Here is a 12,163-nt window from a genome sequence, read left to right on the forward strand (position 1 = left end):
TAATGTTTTTTGTTTTTTGAAAATTAAGATGAAAAAATATAGGGAGGGAAAATTGGGAGTAACAGAGTTGCCAAGGTCCTATGTTTTCTTGGCCAATAGACTGCAATATGATTCAAGATAAGACCATCCATAAAGATGGTTTTTGTTGGCACCAAAGTTTCCACCGCAACTGTGAGAGGCTAATGTAAATGTAAATTTCATTCACTGTTTTACTGACTTTAAGGGAAATAATTAAAAATCTAGCTACAATAGGTTTTAGGCTGCGTTTGGATATTAAACTGAGTTGAGTTGAGTTATTATCTCATACCAAACAAAAAAAAAATACTATTAATTATATTTTATATCACTTTAAAAGTATATTCACACTATAAGATTCATTAAATTATTAAGAGTCACTTACTACTAAATATTGTAATATCTATAGAAAATTAAGTCATATTAAATTTATTGTCTATTTATCTTATCTACATTTTTGCCAAGTTTACTCTCTTAATTTTTCTTATAATCTTATAATCAATTTTTATAGGCTAATTCAATTGAAAAATGATGTCTATACTTACATAGTCATATGTGTTGATGTATCAACTATTAAAAATGGTGAAAATTTTAAAATTTAAATTCAAAATTCAAATAAAAAAATAATGATAAAATGAGATTGTCACTTAATACCTATAATATTGTACGTATATGTAATAACACTACTCAATTTTTACCACTACCTTATTAAAACATTCTAGTTTGAAACTCATAACAATCAATTCTTATTAAAAGTGAATATATTGTTACTGTATGTTAGTGATAATATAGTAATTAATATATTAATGTTTATTAGTATTATTAATATATTTATCAAAAGGAATATGTTGAGAATTTGTTAAGTCATAAAATATAATTAATATATATTTTATATTTAAAACATATGATCAAATAAATGTTCATGTTTAAGATTAAAATTTTATGTTATAAATTATAATATAACATTATTTCATATATAATTCTAATTTATAAAATTTATATATAATATAAAAAACTATTATATATAATATTAAAAATTAATTAAGAATATATAAATATGTAAACTGGTCTGATTTGATCTTAGAAAATATAAAATTGAGACCATATCGGTTATTATTCGTTTTTAAATGGAGGAACGGGCCCCGGACCAAACCAACTTGTCCGAACCGTTTCGGGCAGATTTTCTAATTCTCTAATTTATTTTTACAGCCCTAGTTGAGAGTGGCCGCACAACCCCTGGCTTTCTCTGAGAGAGAGAAAGAGATATATATATATATATATTTAATTGGACAATGCTAGAGACCGTCCAGCATGTACAACATATGCTCCTAGTGCACTTTTAATTCTTTTTTAAAATATTTTTAAACATTTAAATAATAATACACACATTTAGTAGTAGTCATTTTCTTAATCATTAAAAAAATAATAAAAAAGCAGTTCCTTTATTAAAAAATCAGGGGGCAAAATCAAAAACTACTTAGCATTTTCCATTTAATTTTTAAAATAATCTATTTGTTATTTTCTTTTCATTAAAAGAACTTACGGTTTTTTTTTTTTTTTAACTCTAGGAGTTTTTAGTTTCATATTTAACATTTTAATTTGTTATTTTTTTGGTTTTACATTTTTTTTTTTTGGTTTTTTTCTCTAGTCAGATTTTTCCTATGTAATTATTTTTTCTTCAAATAAAACCTTGACTCTATAAATATTTTTATTAAATACCAATTTAAATATTTAACAATATTGATTTGAAACTTCTAACTGCACAACGTAGTGGTACTTGATGAGAGAACAATAAGAGCTTGTTTGGACACTTACAAAATTATCAAAATTTTATTTTCAAGCGTCACTCAAAGATAAAGTACTTTTAAATTTTAAATTTTAAATTTTAAATTTTTTTATCTAATTATTACCTAATCATTATTCAAATACAAATATCATTACCGTTTTTATAAATCTTAAAACAAAACATAAAAATCAATACAATTTTTACAAACTTTAAAATAAAAATAATATTAAAATACTTTTACTTTATAATACTTTTATGTAATTTTTATTCTCTCATTTCTAAAATCCAATAAAACATATTCACTCAAATTATTTCACTACTCTTTATAAAATCCTGAGACACTCTAAAGACTAGTTGGTTTGAACATGTAGAATATCTTATAATTTCGTAAATAGTAGTGAAATGTTCGAGTTAACATATAAATATCATTATTCATAAAATTTACGTTGGAGAATGATATTATTTATTGTTAAAACTGTATAATTCACGGTTTGATAGTAATAAGATCATGCATCAGTGTAATATATTTAAAAAAAAAATATTGATGATCATCTTTAATTTTATTCTTTTTAACATGATATATTTTAAATGATATTGAAATAAAATGATGAATTTGTACAAATATTAAAATATTTTACATTAGGAAAATAATACTATGCCGACTTAGTTTCGCCTCTCAATTTAGCTATTCATGTATTTTATTTATTTATTTATTCTTAATAATTAAAGAAGTGATTATTAATGAATGAGTGTTGCTATTCAGTTCTATGAGTTTGCTCTCTCAAACTTACCACTATTGTAATTGTACTTTTTTTTTCTTTTAATAATTTTTTAAACATCTCTAAACATTCTTTTAAAAAAAATACACTAATTCACTAATAGTCATTTTATTAACTATTAAGAAAAATAATATAAAAAAATCCGAATAGTAATTTTGAGGAGACAAATTCATAATGAATTGATACATTTTTAAAAAATGTATTTAAAAAACATTTGAAAAAAAATTAAAAACAATACAAATGCACTAGAGACACTCTAATTATGAGAAATAATATTTATAGTTATAGAGTATGTAAACATTGTATAATCTCTTTAAAAAAATTAAAAAATAAAAAATTTAAATAAAAAATTAGTTTTTTAACAACACACTTCATCTTTTTCAAAACTATTACACGATACTTACCTACTCAACTACTACTGTAGCATTACTTCTCTATCTATACTGAATGGAAAATGTTGGATCTCTCGTTGGGAGCTCCTGTTGGAGTTTAGAGTGTGTTTTTATATATATTTTTTAAATTATTTTTTATATAATTTTTTTTAATAATTTTAAATATTTTAAAAAAATAAAAAAATATTATAATATTTAATGATTTATTTTTTACTTTCAGAAGTATTTTAAAAAAATAAAAAAATATTATAATATTTAATGATTTATTTTTTACTTTCAGAAGTATTTTTTTAAAATATTCTAAATTTATTTTATTTTTAAAAATATTAAAAAATTTATATAAAAAATAACTTAAAAAAATATATGTTACACTCCAGCAGCTGTAGCCCCCAGCGGGGCTGCAGCACTACTCATACCGAATACCATCCTTTAGATTAATCCACGTAAGTGGATAAGAAGGAAAGTGGCATGGCATCTTTATGACTGAACGCCCGTTTCGGAGCAATAACTATGCCATGTTCGTTGGACAGTAGGGACACCTGAGCATGTCTATATTTAGAGCACTGCTATTCCTACAGAAGTTTTCCACCGAAAACTTCTACCGAAAGGCAAAAGTTATTTTTTTTTTTTTTTTGCTTTTTTTTCAATCATTTTTTTTAAACACTTTAAATATTTTTAAAAAATATAACAAAATCATAAATTCATTTAAAAATATTCCTTAATCACTAAGTAAAAAAAAAAATACAATTTCGGTAGAAGTTTTCGGTGGAAAACTTCTGTAGGAATAGCATTTTCCTATATTTATATTATCCCCTTAAAGTGCTTGTCTGCTTTCCTTTCATTTCTACAGCTCCGCAGCCAACCTTCTCTCTCTGTGTGAGCTTCAGCAAATCTGCAAATGGATCAGTCCTGACTCCTGAGCAGTCCTGAACGCTGTAAAATCATCAGATTTCTTTCCTCTTTCAAAGTTTTCACCTTTCACTTGGCTCTTTCCTGTTATCTCTGTCTCTCTCGGTGTCTCTTCGTTCGTGGATCTTCCATTTGGATATTCTAATGGGCTGCATTTTTCTTCTTTCTTTTCAATAAAGCTTCCTAAACTTTTGGTTCCTAGATGTAAAATCCATTCGATGTATTTTTTCCAGCTGTAATTTAGCATTTCTGCAGGGACGGTGTTTTATTCTTATTGATTTTTCTTTTGGTTTGAGATTTATTTTTCAATATTTTTTCTCCACAAAACCATTTGATTCACAGAGACATTTTTTTTTTTTTAATTCTTCATTTTTAGCAATTCTTTTCGGGGTGTTTCCAATTCTCATCGCTTTGTAGCTATTTGGAGGTTCGAATTTAGCTCCGAATCACCATGGATCCCGAGAGGAAGAAGGTTGTGGAACGCGTGGCGGTCTCGACCTTCCCGGACGAGGTTCTGGAACGAGTCCTGGTTCAGTTGAAGTCCCACAAAGACCGGAGCTCCGTCTCTTTGGTCTGCCACAGCTGGTACGACGCAGAGCGGTTTTCACGGACCCACGTGTTCATCGCGAATTGCTACTCGGTGACGCCGGAGATCGTGTCCCGGCGGTTCCCGAACATCCGGAGCGTGAGTTTAAAGGGGAAGCCCCGGTTCTCGGACTTCAATCTGGTTCCTCCGAACTGGGGCGCCAATATTCGGTCTTGGCTGGTGATGTTTGCGGCTAAGTACCCGTTTCTGGAGGAGCTGAGGCTCAAGAGGATGACCGTTACCGATGAGAGCTTGGAGTTTCTGGCTCTTTCTTTTCCCAATTTCAAGGCTCTTTCGCTTTTTAGCTGTGATGGCTTCAGTACTGATGGGCTCGCAGCCATTGCCACTCACTGCAAGTAAGTACTAATCTGTTTCATCTCGGAATATGCGTCATTTCTTAGTAATTCTATCATTTGTTATGATTTTGGCAAAGCATAAATTTTGCTGTTTACGACTTTTATATCTGGAAAATGTTATTTGTCCATTGGTTTGCTCCTGGTTTGACCGCTCGCAGCCATTGCCATTGTGTGCAATTATAACTTTTAAAACTTAGTGACTATTTTTTGTCTGCGTCAATTGAGTTGATATCTTTCCGTTTCTTGATAGGAAAATACTATAACTACAAAAAAAATTATATAAAAGTAATCTTATATATTGATATAGTTTAATGTAATTTGTCAAATTATAAAATTTTTTTTATTATAAAGTAGATCTAACAGATCAAATAAAGTTACATCAGTTTGTAAGATTATTTTTGTGTAATTTCTTTATACATGTAGCAGTCTTCTTCTTGTTAAGAAACTAAAAATAAAATTTGGGATAACCCAATTGTAACAATCGCATAGTACTCGTTCATCATAAAAAAAGATGACTGTTGGGCCTTTTGTGTGTAGCCTGGTTTTGTTTTGCGGTGGCTTGGTTTGCTGACCTGACTCGATAAGAATTCAAATTTTTTTTTTTTTAATTTTCAATGAGGCTTGTGTTGTGAACAAATTGAAGTGAATCAGGATTTTTTTGGACCCGTTTTGAGCTCTTGAGCCAACCTGACCCGACCCACTAATGTTTTACTATATATATATATATATATGTATATGTATATTGTATTATTTCGGTACAATGTATTGCCACATTGTATCTTTGATCTGAATAAAATCCTATACAGCTCCGTGAATGTAGACACGTTTTCGAACCACTTTTTGCTTTACTTTTTCTCTTATTGTTCCTAACAACTGGTATCAGAGCCCGATTTGGATTTGAGTAAGAACGATGGCCAGAGAAGAAGTGAAGGTGTCTGGAATCGAGAAGTTTGATGGCACAAATTTTGGGTATTGGAGGATGTGAATTGATGATTATCTTTACAGGAAGAGACTTCATCTTCCTTTGTTGGGGAAGAAGTCGAACAATATGGAAGATGCGAGCTGGAACCTATTGGATCATCAGGTTCTAGCAGTCATTCAGTTGACTCTATCAAGGTCGGTTGCACAAAACGTTATCAAGGAAAAGAACACTGTGGATCTTATGGCGACCTTGTCTGGTATTTGTGGGAAGTCGTTGGCTAAAAATAAGGTGCATTTGATGAAGAAGCTTTTCAATTTGAAAATGACAGAAGGTATGCCTGTTGCACAACATCTCAACGAGTTTAAAATGATCACAAATCAATTTTCATCTGTTGAGATTGAGTTTGATGATGATGTTTGAGCATTGATTATGTTGGCTTCATTGGCGAATAGTTAGGAGACCATGAGAATGATTGTGAGTAATTCTGCTGGAAAAACGAAACCGAAGTATAATGATATCCGAGATTTGATTCTTATTGAGCAGATGCGCATGAGAGATTCTAGTGAGACCTCGGGTTTGGGTTTTACCCTTAATATTGACACTCAAGCAGAGGACATGACATGAACTTAAACTCAAATAAGGGTAGGACAAAATCGAAAAATAAGAGCAAAAACAAATCAAGGTCTGGGCAACAAAGTACTTGCTAGAGTTGTGGCAAGATGAATCACTTCACAAGAAATTGCAAAAATATAAGGAAGACTGAGGCCTCATTTGGATGTGGAGATGAGATGAGAAATCTGTGAATAATAGTTTTGGGATGTTTTTAGTTAATATGTTATATGGAGTTTTGGAAAATGAGAGAGTTAAATAAATAAAATTAAAATATTGTTAGAATATATTTTTTTTAATATTATTTTTATTTTAGGATTTGAAAAATTTGAATTGATTTTTGTATTTTGTTTGAAAGTTTATAAAAGTTGTAATGATTAAGTGATGATTAGATGAAAAAATTAAAAAATTGAAATTGAAAAGTATTTATGTTTCGAGTGATATTTGGATGTTGAGATGAGATGGGTTGAGACTATCTCAACATCTAAGCACTGCCTGAGAATGACGCCGCAAACGCGATAACTGAGGAAGTACAAGATGCTATACTTGTAGATCATAATCCGGTTGATGATTGGGATTTGGACTCTGGGAGTTTCATTTCACACTTTACACTTCATGCAGAAATCATGCAGTTGGCTCTTTTGTTTTTTATTTCTTTTTGACATATCATGTGATGCTGTAGTGATACCGGGATTATGTGTCAAAATGCTGAAATTTGTGGTTTAAGTCATGCGAACGTGTTGAACAGTTATGTCAATCATATTCACGAGGAATGGGTTTTACTAGGAAGGGGTTGTTGGAGGTGGGACCCATTTTACTTCCATTTTTCCTCTTTTCTTTGTGTGCGCTTGTTGAACAGCATTTCTGCATTTAAATGAACACATTCAAAATGATTTTAATGAGGAAAATTCTACGTGTATATTATAATCTCACTCTTATCCTATTATGATTAGATATCATTGTCCATCAATTTTTGAATTTCGTCTTTAAAAAAATAAGAGATAATCCAAGGGTGTTAGAAAGTGCCACATTTACAATTTAACTTATCTTTGTGATCTGACTTTAAGAAATATGAAAAATAAGCCACGTATGAATTATGTAAAGAAATGATGGCTTATGCACATTTGGTACTATTACACACTTGGGCACGTCCATGTGTGATGCATATGATTAAGATTTATTTTCATTTCATTGAGATAGGATGAGGCTTATTGGATCATAATTCGTAGAAGTTACAACTAATATTTAAAAGACAATTAATTGAGAACGAGTAATTAAAGGTGCAGCCTTAATGGTCATGTTCTTTCAGAAAAGTAGACCTTTCCAGAAAGATGCCAATTTAAATGAGTTGACCTTCCAATTTGAAACTCTTTAAAGCCATGTTCTAAATGGAATCTATCCATTTCACTTGAAATGGACAGAATCCTTGTCCATAAAACTGATAATAGTCAAGTAGATGCTATACTTATTTTTATTCTCTCATTGTTTTCTATCCAATATAAAATTTCGTAAATAGAAAGAAATACAGAAACTTCAAAATTTGTCTATGGTGACTTTGGTATATTGAGGAAGTGAAATGCTTCTAATCTTGCCATAAACTCTTTCTAGTAAACGTAATTATACCTTAAAGATTTTCAAAACGAGCCTCAAAGTTGCTTTTAATTTCTTCTTACTGTTTACTGAATAATTTTGAAAGTTAGTTAGATCAGCTGGTGGCATATATGTTTAGGCCTCGTTTGGTTATACAGATGAGATGAGATGAGATGAGATGAAAAATTTATGAATACTAGTGAAATGGTTTGAGTTAAGATGTTTTATTGGATTTTGGGAAATGAGAGAAGAAAAATTAAATAAAAATATTATAAAGTTAAAATATAGAATATTATTTTTTAATATTATTTTTGTTTTGAGATTTGAAAAGATTAAATTATTTTTTGTGTTTTGTTTGGAAGTTTGAAAAAATTTTAATAATTAAATGGAAAAATTGAAAATTTGAAAATTTGAAATTAAAAAGTGTTTTTTATTGGTGTTTGGATGTTGAGATGAGATGAGATACATTGAAACCATCTGTGAAACCAAACGGGACCTTAATGTATTTAATTGGTCGTTTGTCACCTGTGCTTAGGGTATTATTGAATGAGGATGAGATCTTGCCATTAGATTCACTTGTGTGGTCTTATATTTATCCCCTGTTCTCAAGATAAATATTTATCCCCTTCTTTTGCCATATGGCCAAGGATGTAGTTTATTTTATTCATTGACTATATTTTGCTCTATAACTATTATTAGCGGTTTATAATCCCTCCAACTTTTTCTCCAGTTAAATCAAATATTTGGACCTTGGAGTATGTCTTTGTTGTTAAAATCAATGTTTTGCTCCATTTCTAAAAGATAAAGTTCTATATTCTGATTTGGTTACAGGAATTTAGCCGAACTGGACATACAGGAGAATGACCTCAACGATAAAAGTGGCAGTTGGTTGAGTTGCTTCCCTGAAAACTTCTCCTCATTGGAAGTACTAAACTTTGCCAATTTGAGTAATGACGTTAATTTTGAAGCCCTTGAGAGACTGGTTAGTAGGTGCAAATCGTTGAAGGTTTTGAAGGTCAATAGAAATATAACCTTGGAACAATTGCCAAGGCTGCTTATTCGTGCACCTCTATTAACAGAGCTTGGTACAGGCTCATTTTTGCAAGAGCATCCAGCCTGTCAATACTCTGAGCTTGAAAATGCCTTCAACAAATGCATGAATCTAAACACCCTCTCTGGTTTGTCAGAAGTTACAGCCTTGTCTCTTCCAGCTCTATACCCTGCCTGTGCAAATTTGACTTTCATGAATTTGAGCTGCGCTGCTTTGCAAAGTGGTGAATTTGCTAAACTTCTTGTTCATTGCCCATGTCTTCGGCGCCTCTGGGTAAGGAACCTGTTATTTGCCATATTTACTAGGCAATTGATTTTCTATAGGTTAACTGGCACAGCGAGGAGAAACATAGAAAACTGCGAGAAGTATGTTTGACATTGTCATGATCCACACTTGATGCATTTCACATGCATTGCAAAGACATGATAAATTGCTTCTAATGTTCTTCATTGATCTCAACTGTGAGTTTATTCTTTAATAATTGCACTGTGGAGTATGATATGGACAACAAAAGTAAGATTTTTGGTCATGGCAATGGACACCTGAACTTGTTAGACACTGCGAGAAAGTTGAATAGGAATGTTCAGAATTTTTAAAACTGGAAACCTATTGATGGAGGTTATACCAATGTTATTTCCGTCTCATTTTCCTGGCAACTTTCTCAGTAAGGTTGACATTCCACCTCAGGCATGATTGTTCCAATCTTTAAATAAATGTTAAAAACCGTGGTTCTCAATTAGCAATGCCTGCATCAACGTTTTTGAATCTGTGTTTTTTCTTTCTGGTATAAAGTCTGTCATGGCTGACATTAACTGATGAGAAGCATGATTATCCTCAGTTGTAGTTCAGTTTATTATGATTGCGTTCTCAAAATTTATAGTTTGACCTGCCCTCTTAATCAAAATGCCAGAAAGCTCACTGCATGTTGCAAATGCAAGTAATTATGAATTATTTTGTAGTTCTAATGGCTCGGACTTGCACAAGCGACATGTTAATTACATAAAGCACCGTGTTTGATGACATTACAGCTTACGAGGTTATAAATAAAAAATTCCTGATACAGGTCCTGGACACAGTCGAAGACAAAGGTTTGGAGGCTGTTGGATCCAACTGTCCTCTGCTTGAGGAACTTCGTGTCTTTCCTACTGATCCATTTGACGAGGATACTTTCCATGGAGTGACTGAATCTGGGTTCATTGCTGTCTCTTATGGCTGCAGGAGACTAAGCTATGTTCTCTACTTTTGCCGCCAGATGACTAACGCTGCTGTAGCAACCATTGTGCAGAACTGCCCTGATTTCACTCACTTCAGGCTTTGCATAATGAATCCATGGCAGCCAGATTACCAGACAAATGAGCCCATGGATGAGGCTTTCTGTGCGGTGGTGAAATCTTGCACTAAGCTTCAGAGGCTTGCAGTTTCAGGCTTATTGACTGACCTGACTTTTGAGTACATTGGGAAATATGCCAAGAACTTGGAAACCCTGTCAGTTGCTTTTGCCGGCAGCAGTGATTGGGGTATGCAGTGTGTATTGGGAGGTTGTCCAAAACTGAGGAAACTTGAAATAAGGGACTGCCCATTTGGGAATGCAGCACTGCTATCGGGTTTGGATAAATATGAATCCATGAGATCACTATGGATGTCAGACTGCAAAGTAACAATGAATGGGTGTCGAGTGTTGGCAAAAGAGATGCCCAGGTTGAATGTGGAGGTGATAAAGGTTGATGGGAGTAATGAGAGTCAAGCTGATAAAGTTTATGTTTATCGATCTGTTGCAGGACCAAGAAGGGATGCCCCACCTTTTGTTCTCACCCTCTGAGGTATGCAGAATCCATCCATCGTAAGCTCCCTCTCTTACACTGTCACACACTCGAGAAGGGATTAGAGTGCAATTACCGCCTTGAGCTGCCTAGAAGAATCTGCTTTGTCGCCTTTTGGTTTGCTTTTGGTGTCCCCATGTTGGCTGTGGTTCAGATTCCTCTTTTGTCTTTGGCAATATTCAATCCCCAGCATCTACTACTTAATAGTTGTCTTTCATTAGACAAGTTGACATTTTTAAATTAGTTGTAAAATAATTGTGCTTCGTTTGGTTATACAGTTCAGATGATATGAGATGTTTTGTTGAAAGTTTAATAAAATATTGTTAGAATATAATTTTTATTTTGGAATTTGAAAAAGTTGAACTGTTTATTATATTTTGTGTAGGAGTTTGAGAAAATTATAATGATGAGATGAGATGAGATGATTTTCATGTGTATCTAACCAGGCGTGGATCATTCTCTCTTTTTAAAATACCATTCTAGTGCAAATCGATTGTCTTTTATATCTATTATACTCTATTATTTTAAAACCATGGATTTGCTTATATGAAATCACGTAATCTATTTGACTATTTTTTTTCATTAGTATTAGTAAATGAACGAGTTCTTTTATTTGTAAGTTGGTTTGTAGAACACATAATTCACATAACTTATATGACACAATTTTAAAATTTTTCATTCAAATCAAATCATGTCATGTAAGCGCTTTGTTAAGTGTGTTATCCACATCGGCTTGTAAATAAAATTTTTCTAAATAAAAATTACTTTTATAGTCATATCACCCACATCATATTTATAATATTATAAATAAGAATTAGTGAATATATGTTTTAAGTGTATATTACCAAATGAAAATAATATACTTAATTAAATTACTAATATTTTTTTATTTATTAGTAGCCTTTTAGTTTTTCTAATGCATATCTTTTAGGTTTTCTCAACTTTTATGTTTTTATTTTTGTAGCTGATCTTCTAGTTTTATAAGAGCATCCACATTTGCATGAGCAAACGTTTTCCTAAATTTTAGTTAAAAATCATTTTTTCTTAAATTTTATTTATCTTTTCAAAATCCCCTACATCTCACTCCATATTCTTTCTCTATTCTATTAAAATAATTTCTATTATTTCTTTATTTTTTTTTCTCTAACTTCCCTTTACAATCTTAAATACTCAATATTTGATCTTTTTTCTTATGTTTTTTAGCGAATATTTTAAACAACTGTAGCCAAATTTGAGGAGCAACTGTAGCAATCCTAAAATCAAAAGTTATTTTAGGGAATGGGATGTAGCTCACATTTTTTCACGTTTCATGTTTTTTCCCTAAAATTTGGCTAATAATCGGTTATAG

At 31.3% G+C, this 12,163-nt stretch overlaps 1 protein-coding gene across 1 annotated transcript; it reads left to right on the forward strand.

Annotated features, from left to right (window-relative positions):
* Positions 1–3,806: 3,806 nt before the first annotated feature.
* LOC108987267 (protein TRANSPORT INHIBITOR RESPONSE 1-like) lies at positions 3,807–11,146 on the forward strand. Its single transcript, XM_018960158.2, has 3 exons — positions 3,807–4,823; positions 8,776–9,268; positions 10,059–11,146. The coding sequence occupies exons 1-3, from the start codon at positions 4,333–4,335 to the stop codon at positions 10,812–10,814; spliced, it is 1,740 nt and encodes a 579-aa protein (XP_018815703.2). The 5' UTR covers positions 3,807–4,332; the 3' UTR covers positions 10,815–11,146.
* Positions 11,147–12,163: the final 1,017 nt, after the last annotated feature.

Source organism: Juglans regia, chromosome 4 (assembly GCF_001411555.2).
Source record: "Juglans regia cultivar Chandler chromosome 4, Walnut 2.0, whole genome shotgun sequence".
In the NCBI taxonomy this organism is placed as follows: domain Eukaryota; kingdom Viridiplantae; phylum Streptophyta; class Magnoliopsida; order Fagales; family Juglandaceae; genus Juglans; species Juglans regia.